Here is a 15,502-nt window from a genome sequence, read left to right as displayed (position 1 = left end):
GATTTAGTCTTGGGAGGGTGTATGTGTCCAGGAATTTATCCATTTCTTCTAGATTTTCTAGTTTATTTGCATAGAGGTGTTCATGGTATTTTCTGATGGTAGTTTGTGTTTCCATGGAGTCAGCAGTGATATCCCCTTCATCTTTTTTTAATGTGTCTATTTGATTCTTCTCTCTTTTCTTCTTTATTAGTCTAGCTAGTGGTCTATTTGTTAATTTCTTCAAAAAACCAGCTCCTGGATTCATTGACTTTTTTGAAGGGTTTTTTGTGTCTCTAACTCCTTCAGTTTGGCTCTGATCTTAGTCATTTCTTGTCTTCTGCTAGCTTTTGGATTTCTTTGCTCTTGCTTCTCTAGTTCTTTTAATTGTGATGTTAGGGTGTTGATTTCAGATCTTTCTAGCTCTCTGATGTGGGCATTTAGTGCTATAAATTTCCCTCTAAACACTGCTTTAGCTGTGTCCCAGAGATTCTCATATGTTTTCTCTTTGTTCTCATTGGTTTCAAATAACTTCTTAATTTCATTATTTACCCAGGAGTCATTCAGGAGCAGGCTGTTCAATTTCCATGTAGTTGTGTGGCTTTGAGTGAGTTTCTTAATTCTGAATTCCAATTTGATTGAACTGTGGTCTGATAAACTGTCTGCTATGATATCCATTCTTTTGCATTTGCTGAGGTGTGCTTTACTTCCAATTATGTGGTTGATTTTAGAATAAGTGCCTTGTGGCACTGAGAAGAATGTATTTTCTGTTGATTTGGGGTGGAGAGATCTGTAGGTGTTTATTAGGTCCACTTGATCCAGAGCTGAGTTCAAGCCCTGAATATCATTATTAAGTTTTTGTCTCATTGGTCTGTCTAATATTGACAATAGGGTGTTAAAGTCTCCCACTGTTATTGTGTGGGAGTCTAAGCCTTTTTGTAAGTCTCTCAGAACTCGTTTTATGAATCTGGGTGCTCCTGTATTGGGGGCACATATATTTAGGATAGTTAGTTGAAATGATCCCTTTACCATTATGTAATGCCCTTCTTTATCTTTTTCGATCTTTGTTGGTTTAAAGTTTCTTTTGTCCGGGAGTAGGATTACAACCCCCGCCTTTTTTTGCTTTCCATTTGCCTGGTAAATTTTCCTCCATCCCTTTATTTTGAGCCTATGTGTGTCTTTGCATGTGAGATGAGTCTCCTAAATACCACACACCAATGGGGCTTGACTCTTGATCCAATTTGCCTGTCTGTGTCTTTTAATTGGGGCATTTAGCCCATTTACATTTAAGCTTAATATTGTTATGTGTGAATTTGATCCTGGCACGGGATCAGGACCCATTTAACGAAGCACTTTGACTGTCCCTTGGTGGAGTGGGTGTGCTTCAGTGGGGGGTAACCCACTTATCTGGGCTGCCCAGATTTCTCCGAACTAGCAGGAGGAAAAACTAAGTCTGCCAGACTAAGACTGCTGCCACCCCTCCCCATAGGGGCTTAGGCCCAGGGAGATCAGAGTTCTGTCCCTGAGACCCGGTCTGGAGTTGCTGGAGTTCCTGCAAGGAGGCCCCACCCAAGTGAGGAGGGATGGGTCTGTCCTGAAGAGGCACTCTGGCCACAGTCTGCCACAGCTGATGTGTTGGGCTGTGGGGGATACTTCTTGGAAACAGGCCATCCAACCTTCCTGGCGCCAGTAGGGGAAAAGCGTGGCCTGGAGCTATAGAGATGGCTGCCACCTTTCCCTTGCCCTGGGAACTTAGTGTGTTAAGCAATGATCAGTCCCAGTGCTGGCTGCCGCCCATCCCCCGAGGAGCTCAGCCGACTTAGACAGCAGGCAACCACAGCTGTGGTCCTGGCCGCCCCTTACCCTGGGATCTCGGCAGCCTTAAGGAGATTCTAGCTAAATGACTGTTGAGAATCTGCATGGCTCTGTGGTTGGGACCCTAGGCCCCAGTGGCGTGGGCCCACGAGTGGGATCTTCCGATCCGTGGGTTGCACAGCTCTGTGGATAAAGCTCGGTTTCACAGGCTAGGTAGCACGCTCACTCACCGCCTCCCTTGACTAGGGGATGGGGGCTTCCCTGCCCCACAGCTCTCAGGTGGGCCGCTGCACCACACTGCTCTTCCTCTCCGTGGGTCTCGCCAGCTGCCTAGTCAATTCTAATGTCAGAACCTGGATACTTTGGTTAGTGTTGCGGGATTTGCTCACTTTTATGGTTCTTTTCCATGGGAGCCTGGGATTACTACTGCTTCTAGTCAGCCATCTTGGCCCTGCCCTGCTGTGACATCTTGGTGTTTTGAGGCAGGGAGGCTTTTGGGGCTGAGGAGTACTGGGATTTCAGTGCTTTTTTAGATACAAATGTTTTCACAATGGAAAGTCCTCTAGCACTGAGGCTGGATCTGAGCAGGGCTTTATCAGGAAACTCTATCTTGGGTCCTGAGGCCTGTACTGTGGGAGGGGTCCTAGCCAGGGCACTGAGGCCTCCTGAGATGTTTCCACCACATTTTTTTCTGAAGCACCCACCCCCAGAAAAGCTGTTCTCAAAGCCCCAACCCCAGGGGGCACGACCTTTGCCAAGGGACTGCGTATGAGAATCTTCTGGAGTCATGAAGAGTTCAGATATCCAGGCCCATGTCAGACCAATTAAATTGGCATTTTTAGGGTGGATCCTGAGTCCAGGTTTGTAAACATTTTTGTCAGAATTTCCCAGGTGATTCTAATGGGCGGCCAGGATTGAAAGCTACCAGACTCCACCCCAAACCCCATATATCCTTGAGGCCTGGAGGAGCACTGACCCATCTGAAGTGTCATGGCTTCAGCATCACACAGTTCACATTTATGGAACATTTACTGCACTCCAGGTGCTGCTCTGAGCATGTTACATGATTTAACTCCTTCAGCTCTGCCCCCCGTCTGTGATGTCAGTGTTATCATCAACAGGCGAGGACACCAAGGCCCACGGTGGTGGTTGCCTTGTCCCAGGTCGCAAAGCTAGAAAGTGACAGAGCCGGGAAGTGGTCCAGGCAGTTGAGATCCTGCCCATGCTGTCCTAACCACTGTTCTGTGGAAGTTCAGTAATCACCTGAACACTACCACCATTAGGGGCTCTGTGCACATCCTCTCCAATCCTCGCAGAACCTAGAGTGGGGGCCATGATTATCAGCATCACACAGATGGAGAAACCGAGGACTCAAGGGAAGGCAAGCCTGGCCTAAGATTACACAACCTTGAAATAGCACCTCAATTTGGGGATGCTTAGAATGTGCTAGGTGATTTACAGAGAGAACCTCAAATCCTATCCCCTCTCCTAAAGGAGTCGTGATGATCACCATTTTACAGATGAGGAAACTGAGGCTGAGAGAAATGAAGGCACTGCCTCCTTGTCCTCCATGTGTCCCAGTGGGCACCTCCTGTGTCCCACCAAGCACTCCTGTCCATCAACAGAGCAAGTGCCCTGAATTCTTGAGCCCCAACACTGACCGCACTCTTAATTATGCCTTCGAGATTCTTGACTTCATGCAATTCTAGTGAGAAGCCTCCCTCCTGGGTGTCCAGGCCCAGATACCCTGTAGCCATAAAACACTGTGGGCTCCTGACAGCCCGAGGGGAGCATGGAAACTTGCTCCTATGGGCCCGATGCACCCCATAGGAAATACGTCATCTCCTCATCCTTGGTCCTTAGCACCAACAAGGGGTGGGCACGTGCTCTGCTGGGCTGCAGGAGGCCCGACTCTGCTCCGTAGATGCTGCTCAGTGAAGGAGAAACAGCGTAACACGGGGGTAGAGTCCTAAATGCTTCATGTGTGCTGAGACCTGTCCTTTAGGAACAAGCTTGATATATGAGACACATGCAGGACCTTTCTGAAAGGAGTGTAAAGCCAGCCCCTCCTACCCCTTCAGGGCTTTTTTTTTTTTTTTTTTTTTTTTCATTTTATTTGTCTGCTTGTTTGTTTGTTTGTTTGTTTGACTGACAGAGTTTCACTCTTGTTGCCCAGGCAGGAGTGCAATGCTGTGATCTCGGCTCACTGCAACCTCCACCTTCCAGGTTCAAGCAATTCTCCTGCCTCAGCCTCCCCAGTAGCTGGGATTACAGGCACGTGCCACCATGCCTGGCTAATTTTGTACTTTTAGTAAAGACGGGGTTTCTCCATGTTGGTCAGGCGGTCTCAAACTCCTGACCTCAGGTGATCCACCGGCCGTGGCCTCCCGAAGTGCTGGGATTACAGGCGTGAGCCACTGCACCCAGCCTCGGTTTTGTTCTTAATGCTTTTTGCTATAGAACTGAACAATGCCAGAGTTTGGAAAGAGAAGGTTGGAGCACTTCTCCACACTTGAAAAACCAGAGCTGAGTGAGTACTGCAGAGACAAGGGCCGTGAGTCAGGCTGGTGGGGAGGAAACCTTGGCTCCCTGACCTGCTCACCACTCAGGTCTCCTCTCTGAGCCTCAGTGTCCTCATCTTTAAAGGAGGCAACAAATGGCTCCTCCCTCATAGCGCTGGTTATAAGGAGACTCTGGCACAACTGCAGCTCCCTGGCCCCCTTCCCTGCCTCCCTCCTTTGTCATCCAGGGCATCATTTAGGCTAAGAGCATGGCAAAGAGGGATGAGCACCCTATTAGGAATTAGCAGATATGAGTCACACCTGAGCTACTTTCTGGCTGTGATTGCCTGGGCTGGGGAGGCACCATCTGGAAACTTCAGTGTCTTTGCCTATATTATCTGCACAATCAGGATAAAGCCACTTCCACATCTATGTTCAAGGGTTGTGGGAAGCCCTGTTGCTACACCATCTAGGAGGGAAATTAGACAATATTCTCATATATGAAAACACACACACCCTCTAACTTAGCAATGTCACTTCCAGTGGGTGTCTCCCACCTGAGTAGGGTGATACATGTACAAAGCCATCCACTGCAGGATTGTTAGTACTCAAGTCTGGGAACAACTTACATATCCATCAACAGGATGCTGTGAAATAAATTTTGGTATTTCCATAAATTGGAGTATTCTGCAGCTGTTAAAGAGTGGAGCAGTTCTATGTCCTGACGTGGAATCTCAATATGGAAGGATAGGGCTTATGTTTGGAGGAAGTTTTCCAACCACCAGTGGGTTTTAGTGTCTGAATGTGAGGTGTATTCTGAACCTTTGGGAAATGGATGAAAAAAGAAATCCCGGCTCCCTGATCCATGGTTCTGTCTGAGGAGCTTTTATTTAGCACCTGTGATGCACCAGGTTCTTCTATGAAGACAGTGTCTTAACAAATGCTGGGGAAGGAAGGAGCCTGCCTCGATCCGGACCTGGACTCTAGCTTTGATTCCATCGATAACTGGCCCTGTGACTGTGGACAAGGCCCCTGTCATCTCTTGGCTTAAGTCCCCCATCTGTAAAGGGGAGTTGGGCTGAAAGCGTGAAGGTCTTTCCCATGTTGAAATGTCAGGATTCAGGAGGTGGGATGAGGATTCTGGGCCTCTGGCTGGAAACCCCAAATAGGTTTTATTGCTGCCTTAAATTGGGCACCCCTGAGCCAGCCATATGTATGACCTCTTTCCTGAGGTGAGGGACATTCTGAGATGACCCAGCTCTGCTCAGAGCCCACAGTGACTGTGTGACTCAGTCCTGAAATCACACAAGGCTTCAAATAGACCCACAGCAAACACCAAACTTGTTGGCATCTCCTCCCACCAGGCCATCAGACTGAAGAGTGAATCTGTGCCTCCCAGGAATCTTCCCTGTGTGATGTTTCTGAAGATTAAATAAAGAAAAACACGATTTACACACTCCATCCCCTGGATGGATTTCCCCTCATTAGAATGGAAGAGAATGTAAGCTTGGTGGAGGAAGAGCTATTGGCTGTTTCATTCACTGCTGTTTGCACAACATCCAGGGTGGAGTCTGGCACACAGTGGGTTCTCAGTGAGTGCCTGTTGCATAAAGAAGAGACTCGGCCAGCCTGAGACAGAAGCACTCTTTGGAGGCTGCAGGTGAGCTCTGGCCCTGTACCCGGGCAAATCACTCAATCTGTCAGTTTCCTCATTCGTGGAACTAAAGGGCTGGGCCAGATTGGGAAGGACAAGAGCTGTAGAGCCAGACAGATTGGAGATGCAGTCTTTCCCATCATTTACCAGCCGTGGAACCTTGAGCAATAGCGTGATGTCCCTGGGCCTTAACTCACCTGATCTGTAGAAGGGGGTGACATCAGGTCATGAAAATGAGCACCCACCACCACACCTGATTGTTGCTCAAAGAATGGAAGGTGCTATTATTGAGTTATTGTCACACATCAAGGGATGAGGGAGATCCATGCTGTACTCACCATGCAAAGCCATCTCAGTGCCTGGTCCAGACTTAAACTCCACGTTCTCAGGGCTCCCTTTTCGAAACTTCACACAGTAGTAGGTGCCGGCATCTGCTGGGGTAATGCTACTGATGCGGATGGAAAAGTCCTTGTTGTTTCTTTTTGTGAGGTCTGAAACAGTTGTTACCCGGGGGAAGTGGCCTTCTTTTTGATTGTAGATTAATTCTCGGCCTGGTCCAACTCCTCTGAACCACAGGACAGGTCCCACGGGAAGCAGGGAGGTCACAGTGCAGTGCAGAGTGGCCGACTCTCCAACTGCGACCAACAGGAGCTTCTCAGGCTGAATCATCTGTAGCTCCTCTTCACCTGCCACTTCTGGAAAGGAGCACAAAGCAATCATTTTTTCATCCTTGCATAATTCTGTATTTCCTTGTGTTTATCAAAGACATTCAGTGACTGGGTGCACATCAGGAATCAGGAGCAGGACTTGATCTCAGCACACTGCGTGTATTATCTCATTTAACCCTCACAACAAGCCTATAACATGAGGTCGTATTACAGTTGAGGGCACTGAGCCCTGAGGCACAGAGAGTTTCAATTTTTTTTTTTTTTTTTTTTGAGAGAGGGTCCTGTTCTGTTGCCCAGGCTGGAGTGCTGAGGCATAATCATGGCTCACTGAAACTTCAACCTCTCAGGCTCAAGCGATCCTGCTACCTCAGCCTCCAGAGTAGCTAGGACCACATGTGTACACCACCATGCCAGGCTAATCTTTGTATTTTTGTAGAAACAGGTCACACCATTCTGCCCAGGTTGCTCTTACTTGAGTGCAAGTGATCCACTTGCCTCAGCTTTCCATAGTGCTGGGATGGCAGGTGAAAGCCATCAAGCCCAGCCAAGGGATTCAATTTCAAGGTAGAGCTTTGGGTTGAGGACCTGAGTAGAACTCCTGAACTCTACTTTGAAGTGTTTATATATATATACACACACACACACACACACACACATATACACACACATATGTATATTATATATATAATATATTATATATACACATATATATATACACATATATTATATATATGTGTGTAGGTGTGTATTTAAAAGCTGTCAGTAAAGCTATGTGTCTTCTGCAGGCTGTTTTTTGCCTTTCCAAATTCTAGAGGCTGCCCACATTCCTTTCTCACTGTCACATCTTCCCATCACTCTAACATCTTGCTTGCATCCTCACATGTCCTTCTCAAATAATTAATCTCCTTCCTCCTTCTTATAAGGACTCTTCTGATACGTTGGGCCCACTCTGACACTAGATCCAGTATTAAAACCACTGTCTTAAAAAAGCTGAAGAAAGTAAAGGAAACAATGGACAAAGAACTAAAACAGCAGGAATATAAACACATTAACAAAATAAGAACAGCCAGAATGAGAAATCATGAAGAGAAATCCAATAGAAACATTGAAGTTGAAAATACAACAATTTAAAGTTCAGTAGAGGGGTTCCCTAACAGGTGTGAGCAGGTGGAAGAAAAGTCATAAAGCTGCAAGATGGAATAATTAAACTTACTAAGACTGAGGTATGGGTGGAAAATGGAATAAAGTATAGAGAACAGAATCTAAAGGAATTCTGGGACACTATCAAATGGATTGAAATATACATTATTAGAGTCCCAGGGGGAAAAAGAAGAGGAAGAGAAAAAGGAGCAGATGATTATTTGAAGAAATCACGGCCAAAACCTTCACAAACTTAATAAAATACATGAATGTACAAATTTAAAGACACTGAAGAAATGCAAGTTTAACTCAAGGATAGAATCTGAGACCCACACTAAAGTACATTATAATTCAACCATCAAAAACTAAATTCAAAGAATCCTGAAAGCAGTGGGAGAGAAACAATTCCTCGCATTCAAGAGACCCTCAGTAGATTATCAGCTGAGCTCTTATATAAAGCATTGGAGGCCACAAGACCGAGGGATGATGTGTTCAAAATGCTGTAAGAGGAAAAACCTGTCAACCATGAATTCTATACCTGGCGAAAGTGTCCTTCAAACACAAGGGAGAAATTAAGACATTCTCAGATAAACAAAAGCTAAGATAGTTCATGACCACAAAACCTTGCTTACAAGAAATGTTAAAGGGAGTGCTTCAGGTGGAAATGAAAGGATGCCATGTGGCAAATCAAAGTTATATGAAGAAATAAAGATGTCCAGTTATATGTAATTTTTTTTTTTTTTTTTTTTTTTTTGAGACGGAGTCTGGCTCTGTCGCCCAGGCTGGAGTGCGGTGGCCGGATCTCAGCTCACTGCAAGCTCCGCCTCCCGGGTTCACGCCATTCTCCTGCCTCAGGCTCCCGAGCAGCTGGGACTACAGGCGCCCGCCACCACGCCCGGCTAGTTTTTTGTATTTTTTAGTAGAGACGGGGTTTCACCGTGTTAGCCAGGATGGTCTCGATCTCCTGACCTCGTGATCCGCCCGTCTCGGCCTCCCAAAGTGCTGGGATTACAGGCTTGAGCCACCGCGCCCGGCCGTAATTTTTTTTTTTAATCGTATTTACCTGATACCTCAACATCCCACAAACAAGTTGTGAGCACCCTGCCAAACCAGGTACAACACTGTGATAAAGCTAGTCCCAGCCACAATTCCTCTTCTTGTCCTCCTCTACTGTGACCTAGTGACACTGAAACATTCTAGTAAAACCCATCATGCTTTTTCTTTGTGTCCTCCATCCTGACTCCCGGTAAAGGCAATGGCTTCCCATCTCTTGTCTCTCTTGCTTCCCCTTCTGCTTGGTTGAGCCTTCTCCCTGGGGGCTCCTCCCATATGGCTTCCTGTGTGGCATGCCCTACCCCGCTATGCCTCTCCAGTTGAAATTTTCATAACCATGTTAGAGTGATCCTTTAAGACATAACCTGCAGGACTTACTCTACCATTTTCATCAGTAGTGGCAATGAAGAGGGGATTATTCTAAACCAGGGTAGAAAGTTCCTAGGAGATGCACTTTGACTGTTCATGGCTTACTGATTTGCTACTTATTGGCTCCACGAATTTGAGAAGGCTTTTTACCCTGATGGCTTTCCTGTGCTGTGCTATGCACAGTTATGTGTTGCCTTCTGGAGTGCTGCCAAAGCTCTCTATCCTAAAGTGTGTATCCTATTCCAATATGAATAATGACAGCCGCATTTCTTCAGAGCACAGGATGATATAGCAACCTCTTCAAAGAAGACTCGTATGATACTTACAATAATGTCACATAATCCAGAATCTCTAAGTTGTTCTGAGGTACCAGTGGCAATGTATTCTTCATTAACAAATTTTACTTACAAATTAAAATCACAGGCACTCCTTTTAGTGCTTTCAAACAAACAAAAATACCTCTTCTCTCTAGAGACTTCGGCAATGATTTTCATTCCTCTTGGAATCTCTAGACCACTCCTCATGGTCATAAACTTCCCCAGGGCTTCTAACGCAAAATGAAAAATAAAACAAAACAAAAAAAGCCCCTCTCCGCCTTGTTCTTTACTTCATTCTAACAAAAAATGACTATAATCTACTGGCTTGTGTTCCAGATCTAGGGGGAATACTTTCTGTTGCAAGCATTAACCACTGGTTGTCCCACAGGCCAGTCCCTGCTCATCTGAAATGGGTCTCATTGGAACTTAAACTTCTACTGAAACACAAAATTTAAATTTCTGTCAGGTACAGCTGCACACCTTTCTGTTGACAGTGGCCTTATTACTACTGGATTTGTTGATGCAACAATCCTCAACCAAATACTGGCTAACTGAATTGAACAGCATATTAGAAGGATAATAAACCATGAGCAAGTGGTATTTATTCCTGAAATACAAGTATGTTTCAATATACGAATGACAAACAAACAGTATGGTATGCCATATTTATAGAACAAATAGAAAAAACATCTATTTTGATCCTGATAAAATTTTGATCTGTTTTGATCAAAACATCTATTTTGATCATGATAAAAACATGATCATCTATTTTGATGCAGAAAAGCATCTGATAAATTTGTACATCTATTTATGATGAAAACAATCAATAAAAGGGATATATGAATACTTTCACAAGATGATTAACATTCACATACTCATACTTTATTTTTATTGTACTGATCATTGCCAAAAATTAATTTTTTCATTCACGTATTTACTATGTGTGTTGATTACTGTCTTTCTCCCCAGTGGATGCAAGCAGCAAAAGGGCAATTGCTTTTTCTTTTTTATTCTACCAAAGTACCCCATGTTTCTATATCAGATCCTGGCACACAGTAGGTATCCAATAGGTATGTGTATAATGTTTGAATTGCTCAGTGGGACATTTCCCTAGAAGACTGAAATCTTCTATTTTAGGTGGTTTGCTTCTGTGGAATTTGACAGAAAATGAGTTTCTCATGTAGAGGACTTAGTGAAAAAAAAACAAAACAAACAAACAAAAAAATCAATTTGCAAACATATAGAAAGTAGAAGAGCCCAGAGAAGAAAACCACAATCCTCCTTCACACCACATCGCCCACTCCACTCCCAAGAGCAGCAGCTGCAGAAATCGCACGGAATAGAATCAGGGCCGGAAGTGTTTGAGTAATGGTGAAACCTGTGACCTCTAGAGTCAGAGTGCCTGAGTTCAAATCATAACTCTACCAGTTACCAATGAGTGAGCTTGGAGCACTTTGTGCGTCTGTTTTCTTATGTGAGGGAATGTGACAAGAATATCTACTTTGTATATAATGATCACATGAAGTAAAAGATGTAAAGCATTTCCAACAGTGTCTGTCATATGGTGAATGTTCAAAAATTGTAAAGTTATTGCCTGGTAGATTTCCTAAGGCTTGGAGGCTTCAGTGGACATTAGATGACAAGGATAAGGATAAAAGAATATGGATACGGATATAAATATAACTATAGTTATAGGTAATATAGGCAGATCTGTGTCATTTGTATCCTCACATTTTTTTCCTCATCTCTACCATTCATGGAAGAGGAAATTTCAGAATAGAAATGCACAGAAATTCAGTTTTGAGGGAAAATGCATTTTACCAAGGGAGAAGTTTGCTTACCTGTTGCTTATATTAACAGATTGGGGGACTTTGAGTGGTAAGATTAGAGAATTAGGAAGAAGGCAGAATGGCTGGGCAATAGAGAAAACCACACATCTCTTTAATGCGCATTTCATGTAGACTGAAAAAATGAGTTGAAGGTTATAGTAAAGAAAGCATTTTTAAAATCCTGTGTGTGTTTCAGCATGGTCACATGAGATTTATCTCAGGAATGCAAGGATGGTACAACATTCATAAATCTCCAAATGTGATATGCTACGTCAAGGCAATCTTGAGCAAAAAGAACAAAGATGGGGCCAGGCATGGTGGCTCATGCCTGTAATCCCAGCACTTTGGGAGGCTGAGGCGAGCAGATCACAAGGTTAGGCGATCGAGACTGTCTTGGCCAACATGGTGAAACCCTGTCTCTACTAAAAACACAAAAAATTAGCCAGACATGGTGGTGCACACCTGTAGTCCCAGATACTTAGGTAGCTGAGGCAGGGGAATCGCTTGAACCTGGGAGGTGGAGATTGCAGTGAGCCGAGATTGCACCACCATACTCCAGCCTGGTGACAGAGCGAGACTCCGTCTCAAAAAAAAAAAAAAAAGAACAAAGATGGAGGCACCACACTGCCTAATTTCAACATTGACTACAGTTTCAAAGTAATCAAAAAGGCATGGCACTGGCATAAAAAGAGACATTTAGACCAATAGATCAGAACAGAGAACCCAGCAATAAACTCACACATTCACACTCAATTGACTATTGACAAAAGTGTGAAGAAAACACAATGGTGAAAGATCTGTCTCTTCAAAAAGTGGTGTTGGGAAAACTGGATATCCATGTGTAGGGGAATGAAATTAGACCCTCTTCTCATGCCACATACAAAAACAACTCAAAATGGATTAAAGACTTAAATGTAAGATCTGAAACTGTATAAGAACTACAAGAAAAGTTTCATGACATTGGTCTTGGCAATACATTTTTGGATTTGAGCCCCAAAGCACAGGCAACAAAAGCAAAAATAGACAAATGGCATTAATAACAAACTAAAAAAGCTTCTACACAGCCAAGGAAACAATCAACAGAGTGAAGAGACAACCTACAGAATGGAAGAAGACATTTGCAAAGCGTACATCTAATAAGGAGTCCGTATACAAAATATATAAGGAAGTCAAACAACTCAACCATAAGAAAACAACCCTATTAAAATATGGGCCAAAGATCCAAATAGACATTTCTCAAAAGAAGATATTAAGATGGCAAGTCAGCATATTAAAAATATCCAATCTTACTATTCATGAGATAAATGCAAATTAAAACCGCAGTGAGCTATCATCTCACACGTGTAAGAATGGCTATTATCAAAAAGAGGAAATTTAACTAGTTTTGGAGAAGATGTGGAGAAAAGGGAACGCTTGCAGACAGTTGGTGGGAATGTAAATTAGTAGAGCCATTAGTGAAAACAGTATGCAGGTTCCTCAAGAAATTAAAAATGTAACTCTTATCTGATCTGGCAATCTCACTACTGGCATATATCCAAAGGAAATGACATCAGCATGTCACAGAGATATCTGCACTTCCATGTCCATTGCCGCATTATTTACAATAGCCAAGATATGGAATCAACCTAGGTGTCTATCAGCAGGTAAATGGAGAAAGAAAATGTAGTATATATGCACAATGAAATTCTAATCAGCCTTACAAAAAGGGAAATCCTGTCATTTGCAACAATGTGGATGAACCTGGAGGACATTCTGCTAAGTGAAATAAGCCAGGCACAGAAAGACAAACACTGTATGATTTCACTTATATGTAGAATCTAAAAAGTTGAACTCATAGAAGTAGAAAGTAGAATGGTATTTATCCAGGGTTAGAGAGGGGGTGCAGTTGGGGAGATATTAGTCAAAGGATACAAAATTTCAATTTAGATAAGAGAAATAAGTTCAAGATATCTCTTGTACAATGTGGTGTTTATACCTAATAATATGAGTTGTATTCTTGAAAACTGCTGCGATAGCAGAGTTTACGAGTTCTCACAATAAAAAAATGATAAATGTATAAGGTAATGCATATGTTTATTAGTTCAAATTAGTCATTCCACAATGAATGCATATTTCATAATATGTTGTACATAAGTATATATACTTTTGTCAAATAAAAATAAAATAAAATATTTATTTTGTTAAAAATTTCACTGAAAATAGAAAATAAATAAAAAGTTGGAGAAACAATGATTAAAAATGAAATCTCATATGTGCATGTACATGTACATGCATATGCACATGTGCATATATATATGTGTATATGTAATGTGTACACAAATATATATAAAAGTTTGGCCTATCATGTTAGTACGTAAGGTTGTTTTGTGCATTAATTACAATTATTACAAATTTAAAAATCTCAGTAAAATATTTGGCACATAGAAATCATCCAACATATTTTTAACAACATTTTGGAAATACATACATATGCTAGCATTTTACCTCTGGTTGTTTCTGACTGGCGTGATGGGTGACTATTAATCTAACGTTTGCTTCCCTGCATTTTCTAGTATTTCTGCATATAGCATAACATGGCTAAAAGGGTGATCAACTCTGGAGCTGGTCAACCTGGACTTGATCCCAACTGCTCCATGGACTGAGGTAGGGGACAATGAACAAGTTTCTCCCTCTGCCTCACTCCCCATTTGCAAATAGGGCACAAGAGTTGTAGCTCTCACACAGGGATGTTGTGAGGATTAGTTGACTTCATACAAGCAAAATGATAAGTGTGTCTACCTTACAGGAAGAGAGCAATTGCTGAACTATTACTGCTGTCATTTGGGTACAGTGTATGTGTAAGAAAAATAATTTGAACAGTGAGACCCTTGCCCTCTAAGACCTGTGAGGTGACATCACAGGAAGGCCCAGTGAGCAACTGAGAGGCTATTGTGCCCAGCCCTGTGACCAGCGGTCAGCTGCATGGTCTGAAAAGGGGTGAGGACAGGCAGCCTGTCTGGGAGCAGTGAACAGGGCTCTCCCAAGTGGCACCAGGAAAGACCTCCCAATCCTGTCTGCCTGGGGGAAGGGAAAATAAATTCTCCAGAGGAAAATCAAGATGACTAAGGGAGTTTGTGGTGCCTGTTATGGGCTGAATGTGCCCCCAAAGCAAATGAGTTGAAGCCCCAGTCCCCAGCACCTTAGAATGTGACCATATTTGGAGACAAGGTCTTTAACCCATTTATGCCTGAGGTTGCAATTTTTTAAATTTGAAAAATCAGAACTTAGTGATGCCCTTGAGCAGTAGGATATAAATAACTCCCGCAAGCTTAGTGATCCAATAATGAAGCACTAGGCATAAAGGGTGAAGCAATTTAGTTAAATGAGGTCATTGGTGGGGAGCCTTAATCCAATATGGCTGACGTTCTCATAAGAGAAAATGAGAACACAGACACACACAGAGGAAGCCCATGTGTTAAGACACATGGAGGAGATAGCTTTCTACAAGCCAAGGAGAAAGACCTCCGTAGAAACTAACCCTGCTGGCACCTTGATTTTGCAATTCAGCCTCCAGAACTGAAAGAAAGAAAGCAAATGTCTATTGTTTTAGTCACTGAGTCTGTGGTGCTTTGTTATGGAAGCCCTAGGAAAGGAATATAGGGCGCTGTAAGCATGAAATGTGGAACTTCTTAAAGAGGAGGAGGGCACAGGAAAATGGGTGGGAGGACTCAAGACAGGTAAGGATTTAATAATGATTCTTCTGTGTTCGTCAAATAAAATATTATAAAAATGTAAGTAATTGTGATGGTGGCAGAAGCATCACAAGGTTTGATGCCTCTGGTAGCCAACTGCAGATCCACAGAGAAAGTGCTCAGCTCCCTGATCTTCTGCTTTTGGACAATGTCCAGTCCTTGACTTTCCTTGACAGTGCTTGTGCTGATCTGAAATCACTGCAAGTCCAGAGGCAAGGCTAGGTCCAGGAGGCAGGGAGAAAGGGTTCTAGCCCAATGCAATGCTCACCTGTAAATCCCAGCAGTAGAGTCAGAAGCAGGAAAGGACCAGGAGGATGGGACCAGGAGGCTGGGACAGGCATTCTGGAGACCTCAGAAGCCTGCTCTGTTCAAACGTCTGTTCTGGGGAGATCTCAGGCCCTACTCTGAAGAGAGAAGACAAGCCCCGCCTCCCTCAATTCAAGAGGAAG

At 43.4% G+C, this 15,502-nt stretch overlaps 1 protein-coding gene across 2 annotated transcripts in view; it reads right to left on the bottom strand.

Annotated features, from left to right (window-relative positions):
- Window positions 1–15,502, bottom strand: part of LOC101013736 (signal-regulatory protein gamma) — a 27,703-nt gene extending 12,201 nt beyond the window's left edge. For both annotated transcript variants that reach the window (XM_031656634.1, XM_003904959.4), the window contains exons 1-2: window positions 15,322–15,502; window positions 6,285–6,641 (exon numbers count right to left, since the gene is read on the bottom strand). In XM_031656634.1, the coding sequence (XP_031512494.1) occupies window positions 6,285–6,641; window positions 15,322–15,394 (430 nt within the window). In that variant the 5' untranslated portion in view covers window positions 15,395–15,502. The remainder of the gene's footprint in view (window positions 1–6,284; window positions 6,642–15,321) is intronic.

This window comes from Papio anubis, chromosome 16 (genome assembly GCF_008728515.1).
Source record: "Papio anubis isolate 15944 chromosome 16, Panubis1.0, whole genome shotgun sequence".
NCBI classification, from domain to species: Eukaryota; Metazoa; Chordata; class Mammalia; order Primates; family Cercopithecidae; genus Papio; species Papio anubis.
This window is presented reverse-complemented; position numbering and strand designations above follow the sequence as displayed.